Source organism: Phaenicophaeus curvirostris, chromosome Z, assembly GCF_032191515.1.
Source record: "Phaenicophaeus curvirostris isolate KB17595 chromosome Z, BPBGC_Pcur_1.0, whole genome shotgun sequence".
In the NCBI taxonomy this organism is placed as follows: Eukaryota; Metazoa; Chordata; class Aves; order Cuculiformes; family Cuculidae; genus Phaenicophaeus; species Phaenicophaeus curvirostris.
The window spans coordinates 55,942,911-55,967,402 of NC_091431.1; the positions used below are offsets into that span (position 1 = coordinate 55,942,911).

General features: G+C 36.3%; 1 protein-coding gene across 9 annotated transcripts in view; it reads left to right on the forward strand.

Annotated features, from left to right (window-relative positions):
• PDE4D (phosphodiesterase 4D) overlaps positions 1 to 24,492 on the forward strand; it is a 600,157-nt gene that overhangs the window by 432,849 nt on the left and 142,816 nt on the right. The window contains exon 1 of one of the 9 annotated variants that reach the window (XM_069880221.1): positions 16,363 to 16,696. The exons of the other annotated variants lie outside the window; for them this stretch is intronic. Within the exon in view, the coding sequence (XP_069736322.1) occupies positions 16,632 to 16,696 (65 nt within the window). The 5' untranslated portion in view covers positions 16,363 to 16,631. Of the gene's footprint in view, positions 1 to 16,362; positions 16,697 to 24,492 lie in introns of those variants that run through there. 9 annotated transcript variants of the gene reach the window in all.

The window sequence follows — 24,492 nt, forward strand, 5'->3', positions numbered from 1 at the left end:
GTGCTTCACGGTAGCCTCCAAGAAAGATTTAGTCCATTTCTGCTCCACTAAAAAACAGTTCACAGTTTTCTACCAGATTATATTATATTCTGCTTGATTATATTACAGTACTGGCAACTCCATCTGTTTCTAATTGTGCCTTGGAGAATTGCAAGAGTTTGTTTAAGAAGTGTTTTAGTTTTTCTTTTTTTTTTTTTTTTGTCCTCAAGTTCTTTAACCAGAAAAGCCAGGATCTTTCTGAAGATACAATTTTAGATTTTCATCTATTAGCTCGACTATAGGAGCTTTAAGGAAAACACCATAGTCTAAGAGACTGGAAATAAATTTCAGACGTTCGCATGGCAGAGTAACATGACTTTGACAGTCACACTGAGAAAACTTTATCTAAAATTCTACTTTTCACAACACAGGGTGGAAATGTGACCCAGACTGCTCCTCGCAATGCCCTGCTCTTTGGTGTACTGCTGCTGTAGATTTCAAAGTAGAAAGTTGTTATGTATTAGTTTAAGGACTTCACTTAGGCTGCAATTAGCATGCAAAACTCAGCAGCCTCTTCTTCCCTGATGCTTTCAAGATGCAGATTTCCCAGCTGTACAATGGCACTATTTTAAGATATAAAGAAAGCAGCAGACAATCCTGGAAAAGCTGTGCATTCTCCACTGAGAAAGAGATTTGCTAAATTTGCACTCTCTACACCCTTTCAAAGAAACAGTTGATCTTTGACCAAGAAGATATTTCATAATTAGGGCTGTTCATTTTGAATTATTTTGTCACTTTGATTTTAGTTTATAGTAGCTAATATAAATTCAAATGAAGGAGGATTAAAAAAAAACACTCAGAGAATGTCAGTGAAAACTGTTTAGTACACTGCAGAACTGTCTAATGAAGCTGCAGTCTGACAGCTTCTGAGCTTTGATAAAGAACAGAAAAGGATGTTATTAGCAATTCATTGTAAATATTAGCCTATATGATACTTCTAAACAGCTTAGGTAACATTTCTTCTTGGTACGATATATTTTTCTGATCCTGGAACAATTAACTCACTGTTAAATGTCATACACTCTGTTACTATAAAAGGATAAGAATAAAACTGATTCCAAGTACATGCTGTTTCAGTTAGACATGAGCTTGTTTATCCCAGCTCTTTGAGCTTGCAGACAAACTCTCAAAAGAGCTTCTTTAGGAGTTATGGTAATAATGTATTATGTTATACAGTAGCATCATAATACCTGTTGACTGAGACGCTAATTAAGAAATGAGTAACTGCAGAAAATCCTGCAGTCTTCCGTAGTATACTGCTGTTACTGTCCAGTGTGTTAGACAGACCAAAGTATGGGGAAACATTTTCAGGAAATGATTGTCATCTGTTTGATCTGAGATTTGCGTGTTTTGCATGAAAGTAGTAATGAATTATGAAATAGTGCTCAGAAAAAAAAAAAAAAGACATAGTTCATATTCTTGCTACCTATACCAGCAAATTTACAGGGAAAAAATGCTTTCCAAGAAACATGTGAAATTATGTTAACTGAACTAAACTGAACCTATCTTGCTGAGATGAGTCTCAGGAAAGCACCATAGCATAATAAATAATACAGATTGATTAACACCTAGGAAAATACGTGGACTACAAGAGATTTTTACAATAGTTTTGAATGAAAGTCAAATGGATTACATGCGAGTATGGATATCACCATATTTCTAACTTTTATATGTTCTGAGGGAAAAGTGACAGCAGAGTACACGTGAATGAACATATGCACCTGAGATGAGAAGAGAGGATCCAATTGTTCACTCAAATGCAAACCTGGTTAATTAAGCTGCACATGGTTTGTTTCATTCTTCATTATTTTGTTCATTTTTTACTGGTTACAGTTCTCATATTTTTAAATAAAAACATAGGGTTTATTTTTAGGTGAGATTTCTATACTACTCTTCCTGCAAAGTGACTTTTAAAAAAGTGGTGGTGTTTTATCTCTACCAATGTAAATAAGCACATAATTTACTGTTTTATTTTCCTGTGCTTCAATTTTTCCTCTAACATGAGTTCCATGAATCTGGGGATAAATTCCCAGGAGCAAAAGCCTCCAGTTATTAATTTGGTTTTAAATACTATGTATTGCAATAGATATAAGATAAAATAAGTGTCATATTCAACCTAAAACTGGATAAAAAACAGGATATATAAAGGATAAAAGGATGACTGTATTGTAGGAGAGGCCTTAAGGTTGTTTAGAACAGTGATTTAACTATTCAATGGCATTTTTTTAATTAAGATTTTATTAAGTTGCTGATAAAAGCTGAAGAGAACTTTGTGTCAGGGTAATAACTCATGCTTTTCTAATACTCCAATGCATGTTTTCTTCTCATTCTTTCCTCTATCTTAGTATACTAAGCTGAAGGAGGCCTATTTTAAATGTCATCCTTGGAAAACAAAACAAAATCAGAAGAATTTGACCAGCTATAAAGGAAAAATTCTTAGGCCCATAAGCCAAGTTTTAATGTTTTAATATGTTAAAAAGGTAAATGGATCTCTAAAGCCACCACAATCAATATCTTTCACAAAAGAAATATCAAAATCTGCAGATCAAACATCTGCTCCTAATCAGTGTAATATACACCATGTGAGTCAAAATACACAAGTTCAGCAACTGAATATCATCTTTTTGAAGGAACGGAGGAAGGTCAGAAACAACAGTAGCCCTGATCTATCTCATCCTTCAGTGTGACACAGAAAGCATACATAGAAATTTCTTCAAAAGGCAAGCCTGGGAATTAAAAGTTGTCATTTTATGGGACACTAAAATTAATAGAAGCTACAGAGACATTTTTTTTTTTAATCTTATCTTTTCTCCATCCCCCCACTGGCCACCTTCTATTCCATAGATGCTGTTTCTCTCTTTCACTCTTTATGGATCTGCTATTTATTCCCTTTTGAGCATCCCTTTCTACTTTACAGGTACTGCATTTTATTTTTTTTTTCTTCTAAGTATAATTAATGAACAGAATTAGATTAAACTAAGAACACATTTGGTTCTAAATCCTGGATTTAGATGGAAGGATTGCGTACACAAACTTTGTTCCATTTTTCTAGTACTTTCAACTCAGTTTTTGAAAGATACCTTCTTCTGCAAACCTGACTTCTCTAGACATACCTTGTGTTACGAACTTATAAAATCAACATGTTTAAACTGGATTTTTTGGTACTACAGATTTCATTGTCAGTATCTCCATTTTGAAAACCTGGGATCAGATCCTAGAAGAGTAGTCTCAGATCTTGCTCTGTTTTATTTCAAAATTTCATTTATTTGAAAACAATCCTTCTCTGACATCATTGTTCTTTCAGCAGTTGTGAGCAGAGATTGTTTTGGTACAAAGAGCAGCTGGCCCACATCCCTAAAAAGGTTGTGAATAAGTAGAACTGAAGGTACTCTTCCTGAGAGTGCACTTTCCTCCCTGAGACCTCTTAGCCTTCAGCAGTGTGCAGCCTGACATGCCTGTCAGGCAGGGCAGCCACAGATCTTACTACTCCGTTTGCTGGGGATCTGTGTGTCCTGCATTAAAAAAAAGTACGCATCCTTATACAGAAGGACATGAGTCATTTATGAACTCCAGAGCTAAGGACTCCAATTATAATTTTAGCAATTCTGGCTTTTAACTGGTTTGCTAATTTGCTGAGTTAAAGTAAAATTTTCTATGCTATTCTTCTTCTCTAGGTAGTTGAAAATTCATTGAAGTTCAGAAAGATTTTTGAGCCTTTATTTTTCTTAGGTGCCTTCCTGAGAAAAAATATTGGCAGAATTAGTGGTTGTTGTAATCTCCTGTGTAAGCCATTTCAGAAGAAAGTTTTCTGCACAGTGCTTTCTCTAAAATGATGACTTTTTGAAGCATCTGGCCAATGGTTGTAAAGAAAGTCATCAGCAGGGGCTTGAGTGAGGAAGCTCTTATGCTAGAAGGAAAAACAGTGCAGATGCAAACCATGTGTTAGGAGAACTTCCAATGCACTGTTTGGAGGAATTTCTTTGGACAAGAAAAATTAGGGTACTAAGCTTCAAATGTTAATAAAATTATTAAAGTCATTGACATTTTTAAATAGAATTTCAAATAAACATTGAAGAAGTCATAGTTTTTCAACTGCAAGCAGCACAAAATGTATTAGATTTAGAACTTTTTAGGCAAAGCGTCCTGGTAGCTTATCTTTATTTTTGTAACAATGACATCCTAACTGAGAAATGTTTTATATGCTAAGACCTTTTTTCAGCTGTAAAATGCAGAAGTGAATCATTTATTTGTGTTCTTGTCCAAAATAACAGAACATGATGGAGAGAAACAAAAGGGCAAAAAAGTCTCAGTCAGTTTTTCTCCTCTTAAATGTCACCTTATCTGCGTGTTGATCAGTTGGACATGACTTTGTACAACTGCATTTCTTTACATATATAGAAGTTGCTTAAACAGCAAAGATAAATTTCAACATTTTATAACTTCAAATACCATGATCAGAAGTGTGCCTCTTGCTGAGATTTGTAAAACTGCCTGTGTGTTTTGAATGATAGCTCAAGTTTAGATAATAGTTATGAAATATGTTCCTATGGACATGGAACATTTTAGAAGATATTGTTATGGCCAGCATTTAATGTCAGGAGTAGTCTTTAACAACGTTTGCAATGTGAAATATAGTATAGGTTTCTGATTTCTTAAAATTTTTCATGAATATAAAAGAAAAAATGTACTATTGAAATATTTGTACATCTAAATATTTCTGAAATTTTCTATAAATTAATCAATTATTTTCATTTAAACTTCCACACATTCTTACAGAAATAACTTTTTTTGTAGTACTTTTGTACTTAATATAACGTGGGAATTAAAGGAGAATAAGTATGCATCAGCGTGGTCTTTGCAACCCAGTATGTTTTGGTTTTTAACTTTCCCTTGGACGAGTAACAGAAACCAAACAAAACTTACATGTAAAATGCTGACAGTAGAATGAAAAGACTGACTTTTTTTTTCTCATTTACATGCAAACCCATTGACATGCAGCCTAGATGGTCTCTAAAGCAACCAATAGTGAGAACTTTGTTATACATGCTGCTTGAATTACATAGTTTCAAATGATGACTACTGCAGCTTAGATTTATTTTTACAGTAAATTTCTATAAAATCATAAAATATACATTCCCAATACAACATACTACAAATCTCTATTGGCACAAGGGCATTATTTATACAGAACAAACTGTCAAACAGTTTTGCACCGTATCTGTGACCTGCTTCAGCACAAGCATAACAAAATTTAAAATTAATTTAGTATTTGCATAACTTTTTCTGAATTTCTTGAATATTCTCCAATTTCAGGCATGTGCAAAAGAGATTCAAAGTGCAGCATGGACATATTCTTCCTTGGAGCTCATAATTTTTGTGAGAAATATGTGGCAATAATAAGAAGGAACTTGAAAAACTGTGTTTGGGGAAGAGGTAGACACTATAAAATGTAGGCAGTATGACTGTAGATCTACAGAAATAGGAAGCCTGGATTTTATTCAAACTGATGAAAAATAGAAGTTTAAGTTCTTGTTCTCTAGCCATTGTCAGACATGGCTGTTCTCTACCTGTTCTAGGACGAGCATCTTTTGAGGAGTAATTCAAAAGAGAAGGTTGAAGGGATATGAAATTTGGTGGGGTCTTTTTCCCTGCACAAAAGGTTGGCATGTAAAGCATAAAATGCTTGAGAAAGAAGTAAAAAAATTGCTAGCTTAGGCAGTCTTTATTGTCAGACTTAAGTCAACTGTTTGAGAGACTAATAGATACAGTGAAGTTGAAAATGTCTTAAGGAAAAGAGGATAGAATTTATGTAGAAAATAAAAGTTTCATACAAGAAGAAGCCACACATGGGGACATGCAAATGGAATCATATATTGAAGTAGTGAGCCAGAAGACCTGGCAGTCTTATTGTCCAGGAAGCTGTGATACCAGCCAAGTCCAGCGCCGAACAGATAGAAAAGGTCTGATGTTTTGGGGCTCTGGACAGAGTAATTCTTGGACACTTTTCCCAAGCAGAAGTAATGATGCTTAGCTATAGCAAGGCTGGCTTTACCAAAATGAAGGATCAAGGCTGAAATCAATTTAGGAAAGCATGGATAATTGAGAGTGCTAGCCAAGTGACAGAAAAACATATGAAATAATACTTATTTAAAAATCGCTTTCAATATTTTGCTTGTCTGGGAATATCAGAAGATGCTACGGAAAGCGTGGCTAGGCAAAATGAGGTAAGAATTTAATACAGAAGGCTACATCATGGCTCCTCAACATAAACCTGGTGTTTAAAACTATTTAAGATAGCAGATAAGAAGGGAGATGTCCAGGGCAGGGGACTATGGAATTTCCTTTGCAGAAGATGTGGAGGGGAACTGAGAGAAGAAAATTATTTCAGTTGGGCAGCAGACTTGAAATATGAGATAAGAGAATGCTGATGTGAAAGAATTTTTAGAATCAAGCAGTAGTTTCTGGCTTCAAAATCTGTGAGAGCTCAAGGAGAATGAAAATAAAACTTGGCCAGGAGGATGTAATTTGAAGCATTGATTGATATAAGTGCAAATTAAATACTGAAAATCTGTGAGGTTTAGATGGACTCAATTATAGATATTTAGAGGACAAGCCTCATGATTATGTATCACTTTTTAGTTTTTGTATTTACAACTGAGACATAAATAAATTATATTTTAGCAGGTAACAACCATGAACACGTAGCTTCTCTCCTGAAGAATATGTAAATCTAACCTTTCTAAAAAGCTACCATGACAAAGTTTATCTTCATTGAAAACATTATATTCCTCTAAAGGAAAAATTATTAAGGGGAAAAGTTACTTTCAATTAATTATTTGATTTATAGAAGAGTGGAGAGAAAACTTTTCTATTTCTTGAAACTGAAGTGACAATTTAATATTTAAGTTTTCTTGTGGTTCAAAACCTAAAACTTTAAAAAGATACAAAGTTGGTACCTGATTATCTGTATTCTTTTAGAGGTACTTCTTCTAAGAAAAGCAGTAAGTTAAGTCCAAGCCCCTTAATTGATTTGAACTGCTTTTCATCGTTTTTGAAAATTATTTGATGCCTGGCAGAGAAGGACTTGCGTGTGTTGGTTGACAGCTGGCTAAATATGAGCCAGCAGTGTGCCCAGGTGGCCAAGAAGGCCAATGGCATCTTGGCTTGTATCAGAAACAAGTGTGGCCAGCAGGACCAGGGGAGAGATTGTGTCCCTGTACTTGGTATTGCTGAGACCACACCTCAAATACTGTGTTTGGTTTTGGGCCACTCATTACGAGAAAGACATTGAGGTGCTGGAGAGTGTCCAGAGAAGGGTGACAAAACTAGTGAGCGGGCAGAAGAACAAGTCTTATGAGGAGTGGCTGAGGGCACTAGGGTTGTTTAGCCTAGAAAAAAAGAGGCTGAAGGGAGATCTTATCACTGCCTACAACCACCTGAAAGGAGGTTGTAGCTAGGTGGGTGTTGGTCTCTTCTCCCAAGTGATAGGCAATAGGATGACAGGCAATGGCCTCAAATTGCAGCAGAGAAAGTTCAGATTAAACATTAGGAAAAAGTTTCTTCACCAAAAGGGTTATCAGGCACTGGAACAGGCTGCCTGGGAGGTGGTTGAGTCACTATCCCTGCAGGTATTTAAGAGATGGGTAGATGAAGTGCTTAGGGATATGGTTTAGTAATGGACAGGGATAGTTGGGCTTGAGTGAACTCAAAGGCCTTTTCCAACTTAGTGATTCTGTGATTCTATGAACACATCATTAATGGACCTTTAAACATGTTGATCACAGAAGGTAAGTGGACAGGTAGGAATTCCTATTGCAATTGCACATTATTTTTTTGTAGGAAATGTGATGTTACAAGGCTGATGAACACTCTTTACTTCAAAAATAAAAACCTAAGTCAAGAAAGAGAAAACTTGGTGCCTTTCCTCTCTTTTGAAAGATTCTTTCTTCTGCCTTTAACACAGCAGCAAATGTCGAGAAGGATATTAGTTGGATTGGTTTCAGTGGTTAAAAATAGAGATAGCTTTGTTAATCAAATACTGAAGGAGAGAATCAAGAAAAGAGAAAAGATTGGTTTGCTATATTAGAAGGCTATCATTAGAGTACATGAAAGTAAAACACTTACTCATTATCAAGAAAAAAATTCCTTGTTTCAGTATTGGTGTCCTGCATATAAATATGTCTCTTTGGAAACATATCGTATGCTGACATATTTTCAGGACTTTGATGATACCCAAAGTATCTGTTTTACCTATAAAAGGCCAAAGGGGAAAGATGCACATTTTCCGTGTCCAATGTGGTACTGCACTGGCAATACTGAAATGCTTGCACCCAATTTACGTGATTTGTACATCCAGAACAACATGAAGTTTCTGGCTATCATCATCTCTGGTGGTATTTAACAGTGAGTGTAGCTGTCAGTTTCTTTGTGATTTATTCTGTGACATGCTTTTCTTATGCCTGGTACATTGTCTAATAAGGGAAACATCAGACAGATAAAAACTAAAGAAGTGAGAGAGAACTAATAAATTAGCCCTAAATGGGGCAGAAATTTAGAGTCAGTGAACACGAGAACACACTGTGTGTTCCCTTCCAGTTGTCTAGGTATTCAGAAGAAGTCGGTCTTACAATAGTTTAAAGTGGTAGGCATCGCTGGTGTAATACATATTTGTGCATGTTTGTATGTATGTATTTATTCCTTTGATCATTTTGCTTTTTTCCCCTTCTGGGGAGAAAAGGGTGAGAGGTCAGAGGGGTAGTTTTTTCCACCTTGATAGTCACTACATTAATTATGGGCTGAGGAGGTGATTTCTTGGCCCTGTTAATCTCTCACGCAATCCAAATATGAAAAAATGTGAGGCCAAATATGGAAATATTTTGACATTTACATTTCTAGAAAAGCAAAATGTTTAATCCTATCTACATTCAGTTCAACTCCTACAAGTAAGTATAGAGGCAAAAAATATAATGTTATGGAAGCTTAAAGTTTTTAGGCTGGTACCCTAAGATTTATCAAGTACATCACGAATTGTCCAGTGTCTAGGTTTCTGATGTAAATGAGGCAGGCAGCCTTAGTCCACAGAAAGATAGATAGACAGCTGTGAGGAACAGTTCTCTCTATCTTAAAATAGATGTTTGAATCATGGAAATAGACTACCCCAGCAAGTAGCTATCGGAGCTGTCTATAGCAACAGCCTAGCTGACCGGTTTAAATCAGCAACCAAACCTTCCAACAGCTCAAGGCTAGTGAGAAAATTCTTTTCTTGGTATGCCTTATTTAGCTGTCAGTAAATAATTCATGGCAAGTAATGTACTTTCAATTTAACCTTCATTTCTGCTCATAGAAGGCTTTCCAATAAGTTGCCACATTTTAAACACATATTTTTTTCTTTCAATTGCAGTTTTGAGTTTTACAATTTTGTGTTGAAAATTAAGCCAATTTCATACTTCTGAGTGTCCGCATAATATGCTTGCTTTTTTTCTCTCTTCTCCCTGTGCCAGCTAGAATAAGTCTTAGGAGTTTTCCATACCTTGAAAATAAATACATGTACATTTTATACAAATTCAAGGGGATTTTCTGAAACACAAATGGCCTAGAGGTGTAGTTCTTCTTCAAGAAAGGTTTGGTAGCATAATTAATAAATCATTAATTCAATTTTACTTCCTTCAGTTTTCTGAAGGACTAAGTATGGATGATGTCATTCTACCAAACAAGAGCCTTATCCATGTCTGACTCATTCAGGTCATTGCCCAATACCTGTGGATGCCAAGTTTCCATTGATAAGCATGGGAAAATCCACTCTTCCATTTTGTAGAGAACTATGCTGTTACATTGATGTAAATACCCTACGTCAGATTTGTTTTCAGAAAGAATTTCTAATAATAAACATTGATTGTTTCACTGCTTCCAAAAAGACAAACGTGTTACTGAAACATATTCATTTTAGAATATGTGAGGTTGGAGAATACAGCTTTGCTGTTAATGGCAGATTTTTGTTCTGCGCAAGATAAAGTTTGGGGGAAAAAAGTGCTTTAATATATAAGGTTAGCTTACATACTTATAATTTAAGTGTGTGTTTAAATTTTCAGGCTGTATATATATATATGTAAGGTTTCTTTTCTTGAAATGGTGGTATAGTTTATATTCTGGAAATACATATGTAGTCTTCTTGAAATGGTGGTATCCCACGTGTCTTCCAGATGTCTCTCCTTAATCTCCCACTTTTGCATTTTGAGTGATATACAGCAGCACTGTGCAATTCTTCTGAATAGGATGAGGATGAAAGAGAATATATCCTACAAAATATCATTGTTCTCAAAATAGTAAGCCTGACATTTAACAGTAACTTTGTCCAGGGCCAGCCCTACTTATAAAATCTTTTTAAAAGGAACAGATTTTTCTCTCGGTTTCCCTAGGAGCCACTACTTCATTAATAAGAGAGTAAAAATGTTAGTCTTTACCTTTTGGGGGGCCAAAAAGATTGACCTTGGAAAACATAGCTACTGCTGAACTCTGTGCTGACAAGTACAAGTCACCAATGTTTATTTTTTAAGCAGCTGTTTAGCTAAGAAATTGTAGTCCAGGCTCCTGTAGAGCAAATAGTTGAGAAACAGAAGGCCTAATGGAAACATCAATAGATTTTCCCTTTAGAAGTGTAATTAGTGCTCTTATTATTGCAGAACATCCATTTAAAGCTAACAAAAAGACTATGTTTTTATAATACAAAGCATATTTTTATAGTTTTATAACGAGAGATACAGTTGAATATCCAGGGGTATTTTTTATGTCTTATTTAAAAAAAGAGAGAAAACCAGCCAGAGTCAGACACAGTAGGCAGTCTTAGCTCCTATCAAGTCCAAAGTATTCTACAGGGCTGTTTAATTTTAGGTTATTCACTTTTATTCAGTATTAGACCAATATTCACAGGTATCTTTATTTAAACCTTAATACTGGACATAACCATAGACTACAGCCATAATCAATAGTATGAGCTCATGCTGTTTTGCTAGAATATAATGCTTATTAGAAAAAAAGAGACTCTCCTAAATATTATCTAATTATTTTTCTTTTGGAATCTCTAGCAATGAAGATTCACACAGAAACTAGGTCTATTCTGATAAAGCTTTGTTTCTTCAGCTGAGTGTATGTGGATCAGCAATAGTTGGTTGTTGTTGAATTTGCTCATCTCTAACTGCATACATGACTGAATCAAGTAAAACTTGGGCCAGAAAATAGGTAGAAGGACATTTTTTAAGCCAAGAATATATCAAGAATCTAGCTTTGCTATGTGAGGGACTAAGGCACTGTAAGGCGTCTTTCCATGACATGTCTCATTTGCTGTTTACGGTACAGCTGAGGCAGCAGCACCTGGGCAGTTTCAAAGGGCACCAAGACAAAATATCCTCAGACAAGGCATCATGGCAGAATGGGGTATACTTACATAAGGGCCACTTTGCCATGCTATCTGTGAGGAGTTTTGCACAGGTGAGTCTAGGTAGAGCCTTTGTAGAGCACATAGTTACTGTATTTACACTGTTATAACTGAGCAAATAAACCGTATTTATTCATAAGTCAGGTAGCTTGATCCAGGCAGTTAAATGTAAATGAAAAGAAACACTAATGACATATGTTGTATTTCTTCTATGCCCTTTGGTTTGCCTTTCTCCAGTCTTAAGAATTCTAAGCTGTCATTATTATTAATCTTTTCTGTTATTTCAGTTGTGCAGTTATATATATCTTTTTCCTTTTTGATAAAGTTGCTTCAATCAAAAGGGAATATGCTGTTTCCTAGAAGTGAACAGCAGAGTTTAATTTCCTGGCATTTCCTCAACACACTGCAAAAATAATTTGCTATAGTGAGAAGAGGTAAAATCTTCTGGTGGGTCAGAAATTTCCTTTCCTAATTCTCTGGCTAATACTTATTATTGAAAGATGTCTCTTCTGAACCTGCATTATTAGTTCTCAAGCCCACTCATGCAGGTAATGTAGGACATCTTGTTAATCTTTTCTGTCCTTCATTCTTGTTCTGCAATACATGACATAAGAGGATAAACTAGCGCTGCGGATGAACTAGGATGAACTGCAACTCAGAGTTTAGCAAAACTAACTGGTATGGCGCTTAGTTTGTGATGGAGTGTTTCCTATTGTGAATTATGTGCTTCTAGAGACTAGAAGGGTTGGCTTTGTGTCTCAGTGCATATTCTTTGTATATTGAAAACTGTATTTTATATAAATATCTAAAATGGCAAGGGTAAATAAAAAAAAAGTAAAGATACAAAGTGTACACAAGACCAAATGCAACAGTAGCTAAGCAACGCTGAGGATACTCCTGAGTGAATGAACTCAGATCCAAGTTTTTAGAGATAATTTAATAATCCTATCTGAAGTAAATTTATGGTAAAACTTAGACTGCAACTCAAGAAGCAGCTGCTTGTTGTATACCTTTCATTTGCTAAAGCACATTCCAAAGAACATACTTAAAAGCCCAGTCATTCTTTACCTGTTAAGGCTTGACGTTAGGCTTCCAGTATTCTGTTTCTCTTGATATATTGCCAGTGTCCCTACGTGCCCTAAAGCAATGCATATTTGCTGGAAATTCCTGATTTTTTCAACCCAGTAAACAAGAAAAGTGGTATCAGGTCTTGTAGGTTTAACTTAAAATGTTAAACTGAAGTCTTACCAGCCTATACGGGCTTTCACTTTGTCTTAAAAATGAAGACTGTGCATTTATTTCTTCAGCTCATATAAAACCAACAATAATAACCTGGCAACTATTGCATGTTTTCAGCCCCTTGAATTCCACGTGCTTTTCAACCGGCATAATGTCCATTACCTCTGTTTTACAAATGAGGAAGCCAAAACATTTAAGAACATTTAAGGAGAGTTTCCATACTCTCAAGACAAAGATATTCCATGAACAGACAAGTCAGTCCTGCACCTCGTTCCCTAAGCCATGACTTTCCCAATGAATTTTAATTTTCAATTTTGTGCAATGTAACACTGGTTTAATTCAATTAGTTAGTGATTTGAAGATGAGTAACTAACATGCAAGCATTCTCAAAGCGGGTTGGATCCTGCACATATTTTATTATTGGTGTTCTGATTCTGTATCTTTTCTTCCTTAGACAACTTAACTATACAGCCAAAGCCTCAGTTTACAGATACACGCAGATAAAAAATACTATTGCTATTCTTGCCGCTTTTATTATTAGTGAATTTAGCAGTACTAAATCATTCCAGCTTTTATTGTTTTCATTAATTTAAAATATTTTCTTCCTTATTCTTCTTATGCAGCCAACACTTGCCTTAATGGTGATGGCATGGCACAAAAGATCCGTTCAAGAGCCTTTATTCCTACCATTTTCCAAAAAGGAAAATAAATACTACTTTTTTTGAAGGTACAGAATGACATGTGCAAATCCAGTGCTACAAGTGCCTGTTGCATTTGTCTCAAATAAATTATTGTATTTATGCACTATGTGTATTATATGTGCATCTGTAAAGCTGTGAGCATCTTTTTATAACATGTAGTGTACAATAACGAGTATGCTTACATTTATCTTCTTTATAGTACTTTAAACAGTACTTTACTCTGCACATAATTTACATATTGGCATTTTGGATTTAATAACATAAAATGCCATACCTCTTACTCATAAAATATTATTCTGAGAAAAAAAGGATGCTTGCAATTAACATAGATACATTTCCATCTTCTAATATGTAAATCAGCTATTATGAAGAAGTTGGATCTAATACTGTCTTATGTCTTGGAGAAGTTTCATTTACTTTTCTTGCTGATGGCTTCTTACTGGCTATTTTAACAATTAGTTAACTGATATCACAATTTTTCATTGCTATCAGAATGGAATGGCCCTTTCTTTATTCTCTTGATTTCTCTTAATTTGTCTTAATTCTTGAGATTATGAGGAGACTTTTGCTATTTAACCCCATACCAAGACTAGGGGCCTAAAATAAATGCTTTGTTATCATCTGTGAGCACAGTGAACCAGTATGCTCTTATCCTTATTTCAGTCTTAGATAAAACTGCCATTCATGTTAATGGTGATGCAACAGATTTTATGGGTGAATGAGAAGCTATTGCTAACTGCCGAAGTTAGTCAAACAGTTTTGTTAGAAACTCTTACAGCAAAGGTTTGTCTTTCTTATACTAACTATCAAGTCTCTGTGTTCTCTACAAAAATATTTTCCCACATTCCCATTTGCTGGAAGTCTATGCTTCTGAGGACAGGGTCTACATTGACTGCTTGAAATACAGTTGCAATATCGTAGTCTTCTGGTTGCTAATTAATATGTGGTTCATATAGCACCTGGTCTGAACCTGACAGGCTGATAAAGAGTACCAAAAAAGAAAACATGTTAGCAATAGGTTTTCATATTTACCTCTGTTGGTGATCTGCATCAGATTTTTTTTCTGAATCCGCATTGAAAGACTACCTTAATTATCTAAGTACCTGTAACTATGGTGTATTTATATAGCAATACTTATTATATGAAGATACTGCATTCTATATCTAGTTATTGTATTAACTGTAAGAGGCAGCATCTTGACTGATGCTTTTGGAAACAAACCATCTTCAGATATCTGCTGTGTAGCGTAACGGAGGTAATACTTGAATAATCCATTCCAGTATGCTGAAAACATATAGTCAAAAGCTGTATTCTCTTTCGTGTTCTTCATTGATACAGGGATAATGTTAATATTTATCATTATAAATAAGGAGGCAAACTTAAATGGCCAGCTATTTTGAAATAGCTTAGCATCTCTATTTCATATAATTTTTATTCTTCTTTATGACCTATTCCATCGTTTAAGAAATGAAAAAGTTTCACAACATGGTGCCTGATTTATACTCACTTCTATAGATGTGTGACCTGCACAGTGACAGACCCAACTGTTAATAAATGTCCCATGACTGTATGACCCTTTGAGCTATATTTATCACAGATGCTTTTTCCACTCTGTGAGGTTAACTTCTATGATTCCACAGGACTCGTAGAAAAGGTCCTGCATTAACTGCTAGGTGATATTTGGAGGATATGTGCCAGAACACATGAAAAACAGACTGCTTACTGAGAAACCTTATTAACATTCCTTCTGCTGTTGTGTAGCACTTTATATTCAGATGACCGAAACAAGCCTCCGAGGCAGTTAGGATCTTTCCTGTTGATACACAATGCAGTTGGTAATGCTTTTTATTGTACTGTTATGAAAAGAAGTGTAAAGGTTCCTGAGAGCTTTACACACATTCCTTTTTGATGATTTTTTTGGGCATTTTAGTGCATAGCCTGTTTGACAGGTTTTCCTTCTATTTGCCAAGTCTGTATAAATTTTATGAATACAATTCTTAGTGCTTGCTTTCACTATTAACCTACCTGCATTACCACTTGCAAAGACTGTACAAAGCAATGGCTATTATGTATGTAACCACCTGTGGAGCAATAAGTTTGCTTTCTCAGTTTAAAAACAATTCTAATGCAGTTCAGAGATAATTCAAAATTTATAATTTAAATGCCATATCCAGGTCTCTGTGCTTTCTTCCTCTTCTAATGCTCAAATTGCCACATATGCTTACACTAATATTTCCTTAAAGGAATTAACTTTCTAAGCTTTTATTGTAAGTTTTTGGCTAGCAATTATAAATAAAAAATTGTTTGTAATGCATAAACTATTAATGTATTTATTGTAAGAGGAAAAGATCTCTTTCTTTGGTACAGTAGATACAACGTCATGTCAGAGTTCTTTAACTGAGATATTTTGTCCTTCAGTGATTTATAACAATAGCTGTCTGTATGTGTGTTTGACTTGAACAGTCAACAAGGAGTTTTATTTTCACTTAACTTCCCCACAGTGTTTTGAATGTCTTTCAGAAAGGGAATACTTTCTATTTTGTGATGTTAGACAATAGTATTTACTCACAGTATCTAGGCAAGTGTTAGGAGAAAAAGAGAAGGAAAAATTACATTTCTAGGTAAGGCTTTTAGTTAACTTAGAATGCAGAATCTTTCTTCCTTGTTTTACTCCACAGAGACTAATTAATCTAGCACATCTCTAAGTGGAAATGCCCTGCAAACTTACTAATGTTACTGTAACTTACCTTAATATTTTCCATTCAATTGTTATCCATCAGTAATGGTTTTTTCTGTTTTGTTTTGGGTTTGGTTTTTTTTTTTTATTGTTTTGTTTTAAATGTGATTGACCTTTAAACCTGTTGTTATCAAACTGAAAGAAAGAGAGAGACTCTTTTCAGCTGCCTTCATTCCCATGTGACTTGCAAGGAGAATAGATTCAAAATAGACTAGTTCCTCCCAGGGCAATGCAAGACAGAAGAGAAAAGCACTGTCATTTCCGAACAGCACAGTGCTGGAGTAAATTCAGCATGAAAAAGGAAGGAGTTGCAGCGTGTTAGAATTCTTCCTTTGCAGCCTGGACTATTACAGGAGACAGACTTCAAGGTTTTAAAGAAGCAGGGGATTTAAAAAAAAATACTTTGAAATGGAGTACTTTGAGAATGAACTCTGTAAGGACTACTGATACTTGACTGCTAGAAATACTGAAGGAATTTTTCAAAATGAGCATTGTTATGAAGCCAAGATCCCGATCTACCAGCTCCTTAAGGACTGCCGATGCAATGTGGTAATGTGTTTGGTTTGTTTCTTTCAAGCTCCCTTTCCTATTATGACACACAGACATGTCCCAAGAAAGCCACAGTGTTTAATATTGAATTGATAGGTTTTGCGTGGGTATTGAAGATGTTTGGCTTTTGAGTTTCACAATTAATAGTAGGAAACAATATTATTTAGCTTTTTCTTGTACAATACTGTGTGTAGCATATTTTTATTAAGAAAAAAATTACATACTTTTTTTTCTGTTACGTATGTTTTTCACATTCAGTAGTTCTTGCACTTCCAGATACCCTCTAAAAATCTTCAGTAGATTTATTTCAGGCATAAGTTATATTATAAAGTTATAATATGAAGCTTTCAGTTCTGGAGGCTGGAAAGTAAAACGAAGCTATAGCTTGCATGGGTTATTTTGGGATATGTACATGTATAATTGTCCTGAGAGGAAACAGACTTCATATTAACATGTGTGGGACTGTGCTGTGTTATGCTTCATGTGTCTGCCCTCCTCTCAAATACTTATAGGAGTAGTAGCCGTAATAGTGATCTGTGTGTATGATTTTCTTGCAGATTTTTTCAGTTAGCAGTCAGCAAAGTTCTGTCTTTGAACTTTTTTTTTAATTTTCCTTGTGATATCTTTATACTTTATATAGCCTAGTAGCATCAACAGAACACTTTTCTGTTAGGTATGTGAAATAAACTTTCTGTTTTCATGTCTCCCACATTCTTTTCCTTGCTGTGTATTTAATAAAACCACTATCATTTTAATGGACATGTAATAGACTAATTGTTCAGGGCTATATTTAACTGGTATAAAATGATGTATTTTAAGACATAGCGTTTCTTATAGAAATAAATGGCTGATGATTTACTGCAGTATAGACTAGTAACTAAATACATTTCTTTGTGAGGAAAGATATCAAGTTAATTAAATATTAGCCTATTAAAAACTTTACATTTTGAATAGTTTTAGTTCTAAGTTAAAGCTATGTCAGTACTACCATTATAGCAGTTAGTAAATTTTTTCCAGTTAATCCTTTAATAAAACCCATTTGTATTAAAAGAAAATTGAATAACTACACTACTCAAGCTAAACTGTGGTCCCCATTTGTTCTCGGAGAATGTTAAGGAAGTGTTCTGATGAAATAACTCCAATAAGTTGTGCCTCTATAGCTTTATCAAAATTAATTATTTTAAAATAATTAATTAAGTAATGCAGTGTTGGTGAACTGTGTATCACTGAACTGTTACATTGTGCAGGCTGTCTCCAAGGTAGAGGTTAAAATATAGGTACCTTAATTATTAAGTACAACTGTGCAAATAAATCAATATCACTGATTGATTCTTCTGCCTTTCAATTATTACTTTTTTACTGCTTCCATTGATTCTTACCAGAAAAAAAAAGAAAACATTTTGAAGAAAAAAATCATCGTAGCTGATATAAGCAGGCTGATTTTACTACCAGTTATTCTGTCTAAAATACCTACCTGCCTCCCTTTTGTTCCCAATGCCTTTGGTTATAACCTTGATCTGGTAGGTGAGAGCACCCATTCTGCTGATTGTGAATTGGGAATTCTCTGTTGCCCTGACATTTGGAAACACTACCTGAGCTCCGAGGTGGCTCTCAGGGAGATCCTTGGAGGCTGACTAGACAAGGTACATGCTGTTCTGCAGCGATGTGGATGGAAGCCAAGCAAGCCCTGCCCGAAGAGAGCAGAGGGAAACTGGAGTGCAGAGGGAGGAGAAAAAGGGAAGGACCCGCTGGCTACTCCTCACGGAGCTCAGGTCCCGGCCGCCTCCAGGAAGGTAGCAGCCCAGGCCAGCTCACCCTACCCACACTGCCCAACCAAGCAGCCTGCATGGTGGGCCTGAGCAGGACTGATTTCCAAAGCAGCTGCATGGCTTTTGTTGGTGTTCTCAATGACCAGCAGTCTGTGGATTTGTCCCTGCGGGTCAGCTCCACACCCTGCAGTTCTCTGGGGCAGACCAGCAACACTACAGTCTCACTGCAGCATTACACAGCATCGAAATGTTTAGGGACAAGTAACGTGATAAGTCAGGAGTACTGATGTATGTTCAGGCCAGAAGGCAGGAAGGCATGCAATTCTCCTTGTTTTATCTGCTAACATAGCAATCCTGCTGTGTGTTGGAGGAACAGGGTGACTTGGAGGAAGGACAAGATGGGACAATGTGAGAAGAAAAGCCACATGGGGGGTTGTAGGTCTTTGGAGCACAGGAACTATGTGACACGGTTCTGCTGGGGCATGGATATTGCTCTTGCAAGGGTTTGAGCAGAATGGTCCCAGGATATCCTTGCATTGTAGTTTCCCATGGGAACACAGTTCCCATGAAGACCAGAAACCAGGTTTCCAATGTGCAGAAACCAGCAAGAGGATGGAGACAGAGACAAGGCAGAGAAACTTGTGCTTTTGCTTCCTTTAAATCACCATCACCCACTGTCCAAAATATGCCATAACTGCAGGGTATGTGGTAAAAGCATGATATTCTTTTCAGTATCAGTATTACAAAGCATCCAAAGTGTATAAGCCACGGGTAGCGTTTGAAAGTGCACCAGCTCCCTTTGAGGAGATGCAGGTGAACCCAGGTTGTGATGATGTTTCCCCTTGCAAAGTAATTTTGTTTGGGACTAGCTGCTGCTTAGCATGACATCAGGGTTTGTAGGCAAACCTCTTTCTGATGCACCTTAGAAAATTTATCTTGGTGTTAGAGTGACAGAAATAAAAGCAGATGGCTGATATTTATACAGAATAAGAAGGTGACTTATTTAAGGATTATCGTCTGTTTTGTTAATGCTGCTCAGCTCATTCCTACTCATTCCTAACTTAAGGATGTGATTATGAAGTATAATTGCGAATAGGAATGCTTCCGGGTAATAGTCTAGGAGGGGATAAATGATGATATAGACTTTTCAGTGAAGATGGTTGATTTGTCTTTTTATTCCTGAGGAGAAATATTAAGGGAGTAGGGAAACTCACTGTAAGGTAAAAACTTGGCTGAAACAAGAGTACATACATTTAAATGAGAATATGACTCCACTTTCTTGACTTTTTGCCACTGAACAGTAGAGCAGCCATGTTCAAAGGAAATGTCATGCTGCTGTTTTGGTGGGGTTTTTTTCTCTTTTGTAATGATGAAGGAAAATGTTTAACTTAGAAAAAATACTATTTTGGAAGAACTGAGTTAAGATTTCTAAAGTTTAAAAGAGGAAATGATGGCAAGTCAAGCAATCAGCCAGGTTTGTTAGACAATAGCCTACTGGCTGGAAAAGATCCAGCTGATCAGGTTTTAGAACTTGGTGGGCTTGGGGTTTTTGTCTTTTGATTATTTTTTTTTTCCCTCCTTGATACAGATAGTTAGGCCAAAGAGCTAATAAGCTGCAGGAGTATTGTCAGGTTTTTGGCACAGTCCTTTCTGTGTGGTGTGTCTAGAGTTGATAGTTATCCATTTACTTTGTGGGTTTGCCTTCCTCTGCCTTTATTTATTTTTTGTAACGTATGCCAGTTAGGGCTTTCCTGTTTTCTGGAACTTAGGGTTAGCTGATCTGCAAAAGATACATCCCAGCCTCACTGGTGCATGTGAAAGCAGAGACCTTCGATGATTCTATCTGTGGTATGCTGTAGAACAATGCATCTATTCTTATTTAGCTCCAGAAGTGTGTGATATTGCTTGTCTGTGATATCATAAAGCTTGGTAGATTGGAAATTGCTGAAGGATATTGTCAAGTATGGCTTTCTTAGTCTGTAAGGTATTTAGATAAGTGGAACAAAACTTATGTACTGGATGAGCTTTTCATGATTGTACCCTTAATATGTAGATCACAATAGGGATACTAAATAAAACACTGAATGGAGACAAGAAAATCCTTGTAGCCTGACATCACTGCACAGTGTTGTTTCCTGGGGAGAAGAGCTATGACAGAAAAACGCCCAGTTGTGCTGACCTGAGATACCTGCACTGGCTTCCTGCCTTAATGTTACCACAAAGTAACTGTGCCACGAGCGTAACCTGGTCTATTGGTACCCATGTCTGGCAGGAGGAAGCTGTGGCTACCTCACACTGCCCAGGGACTGGCCATCCGAACCAATTCCATTCCTTGGTTACTGCTTGGTGCTAGCAAACCTATTGTCAGCATAAATACAATGAATATATGTAATAAATGCTAATGAATGAATGGTGTACCTCTAGGTTACAGGCACCAGACACATATGAAGTAACTGGTGATTTTCAGACTGTGAATCCCAGTGCTGGGAATATCAAGAGGAAAAACAGGGTATTCCTTGAGGGAGTCTTTGTCTACAGGGTAGAGACAGTATGTAAATATAATTGTGAAAAATATTAACAGCATGCCACTTGGCTGTTGGAAGAGTTAATGTTTTTCTTCCTGTACTGGATGAATCCTTTTTCCTTTCTGGTATTATGATTGTCTGTGGGAGGCAAGTGCCTGGTTTTGTTGTTGGCGGTATTACCTGTCACCTGTTACCATAGTTTAAGAAGCTAATCTTGAAAAGAGGGTTGGGACCTTGCATAATTTTCAATTACACTTGTAGTAGTTGAAGATGTTGAATACAATCCGTTGGGAAAGTTCAGTGCGAAGTACACAGCGTCCAAACTCATTGAGACACTGAAGTACCAAATACCATATGCAAAATCAGGGGATTTCTGTATGCTCAACAAAGCCTGCAGGCTAGAGCTGACCTCTCCTGCGTGAAGGCTGACTTTCATGGAATTCGTAGGTGACTTCATTTAGAAAAATAGCCTTTCATAAGCAGTATGGACCTGAAATCATGAAGACTATAGAAATTCAAGGTATTATATGTGCCTTTATTTATTCTGTCAGTGTCAGTGCTAATGAGGAAGCCTGCATAGTCAGCACTGCAGTTTTCTAGAGTGTGATATGTTAAACTGTTTTTCTTACAAAATGAAATGGGAAAAATTGCTGTTTCTCTAGTAAATTAAGGGTGGCATTTGAGGTGATCAAGCATTCTATTTTCTAACAAAATAAGACCAATCATACTGGGGCTATCTAACCTAGTATACTGTCTTCACCTGCAGCAACAGAAGAATATGAAAGCCTATCCAGTTTCTCCAATCCATTCCCATAATATTACCCAACATTCACTACTGTTGTATTAGGAACATTATAGGTTTCACCCTTGCCTGTTCCCTTTAGAGTCCATCTAAGGACATGTTGCCTATGGATTTGCCTAATGTCTTTTTCTGAATTTGCTCCACAGCCTTCTGACAACCTTTCAGACTATACAGGAAAGCACTTTCTTCACTGTCCTTTAAAGTTTTGTCTTGCTGGTTTCAAAAAAAGTCCCGTAGTTCTGTCATTGTGGCATTTAATGAAAGATCCTGCATTCACTTTATCCACCAACACCGTGATTTTGTGAAGCTCAGTCATAACCTCTTCAGGCTTTTGCTGTAGAAACTGATGAGTTGTAGCCTTCTTAGATTTTCCTGGAAAGGCTGCAGCTCCATCCGTTGATCTTTTATGCTGCCATTCTTTGTTTTTCCTCAAACACCACTGTGCCCTTGAAATATAGAGACCAGACCACACACATTCCTCAAGATGTAAACACACCAAGGGTTTTTCATTTTTATTTAGTGGTAAATTTATGCCTGCTTTTTTTTTTCTCAGTACTTTTGTTGATGATGCCTTGTATGCTATTTCTTGACTGCCATCTCAAGTTGAGAATGAGATTTTAGAAAATTTTTTACTGTTTTTTCTCATCAGTAAAATCTTTTGGCATGGTCTCATCTCTGCACTTTTTTATAGCAGAATAGAATTGCCAATATAAAATACATTTACTGTAACATGACTGTGATAAGAACTGCAGCTTGAAATAACAGATTTTTTTTTTAAACAAACAAAAACATTGCAAAACATGCCAAGCAAAACAAATGGCAAAGTATGACTTCAGCAAAGAAAGGGCACTTCCTAAGAGATGTTCTCTTTCAAGCTGCATCCAGAAAAAGCATATGCAATATTCTTTCCCTACTGTATGCAAGCACACAGTGTAGTTCTCTGCCACTCACTATAGTGTACAAAAAATCCACTCTCAATTTTCCTGAAGATTTAATCTTTTCTTTACAGCACAATTTGTTCTCACACCTCCTCCCTGTGCACATTTGTGGATTATCAGGTCTTGGACAAAGCTCCATTCAAATGTAACTGGACCATGAGGCCAGTGAAGATGACGCGTTTTGGTGTCTACCACTTGCATAATGTAAGGGAGAGGCAGGCAAGCAAACTTCATAGGGAGCTGAAAGTGAGTAGCTTTAGTTTAGATAGTAGGGAGAATTTTTTACTGTGAGGGTGGCAAAGCACTGGATCGGGTTGCCCAAAGGTGCGCCCCATTCCTGGAGTTGTCTGAGGCCATTTTGGATGAGTCTTTGGGCAGCCTGATCTAGTGAAATGTGTCATTGCCCACGGCAGGGGTGGGGTTGGAACTAGGTGATGTTTAAGGTCCCTTCCAACTGAAGTCATTCTACTATTCTATGATTACTAGGCAGCTCAGCCTGGATGACTAAAAGCCCCTGTACAGCTGGCTCAACTGAGGACAGGAGGTTGCCCAAATCTGGATCACTGTTTGAGGTGCCTCAGTAGAAATCGTCTGCCATTTGTTCCCTTCCATGGCTCAACTAGTTGTTTGCATTTTTTTTTCCAAGAAAAGGGGCACCTTTCTTCCAGCACAATTTCCTGAGAAGCACGATTACACTGTAAGGCATAACAGACAGGATTCAGCTCACCTAAAGAAAGATGCCTGCCATACCTGAACTAGTAACCAAGAAATACTTGTTTTCAGGGTATGATTTACATCATGTAATTTAGATATCTTCCTCAGGAGGAGATGTGCTCTTGATGTCACTGATTTTATCAACAAAAGCTCCACTGAATATAAATAATACATAGGAATGGAATCTAACTTGTTGTATATGGGCACCTGCAGTGTGCACATTAAACCAGATTAATTCTTTCTAATGCAACTAACTTAGCTTATGCTGAATGCATACTTTAATATTTAGTAGATGTAGCATTCTTTTATAATAAACGGGAAAATATTCGTATAAAACAAGGGAAGTCCAGGATGAAATACAAGATTTTGGAACACACCAGCAAGAATAAACGAAATGCTTAGGCTGAATGAAATATTTAAAGAACCTTGTGCTCAAAGTGTGGTCAATTTGCATGTGTGAAATCACTAAGAAGTGATGTCATCATTCTGATGGCAGCACAAATGACTCAACCTCATGACTGCGATTCCCATCAGGCTTCAGCTTCGGTAGGTTTTAGTTCAGACCGGTACGCACCAGAGCATGTTTCTTAACTCATGTTACAAAACAACTAATTATATCTCTGTACATTATTTGTTGATGTTGGTGATACTACACAGATATGTGTGTGTACGACCTAAATATATGCATGAAATGGCTATAGTATGATATGATCTTTTAACTATTTTTTATCAATAATTATGAAACATTTTGTACATTTTATGTATAAATTGACAGAACACTGCACAGCTTTAGAAGCTAAATGGGAGAAAGTTGATCTAATTTCTGGTTTGAGTATTCAAGAAGCACAGAGAGGAACTCATGGCTTAAATGTATTTTTTCTGATGGTGATATTTAACATATTCAGAACTTCAAGCACTAAGTCAAAAATACTTTTCTATACAGATATTAAAGAAAGACTTTTCCTTTCTCGGAAAGCGTTAAGCATTAAAAAAAGAAAGAAGATTGCTTCAGAAGTATGAATAACTGTCAGTTTTTGTCAAGAGATCT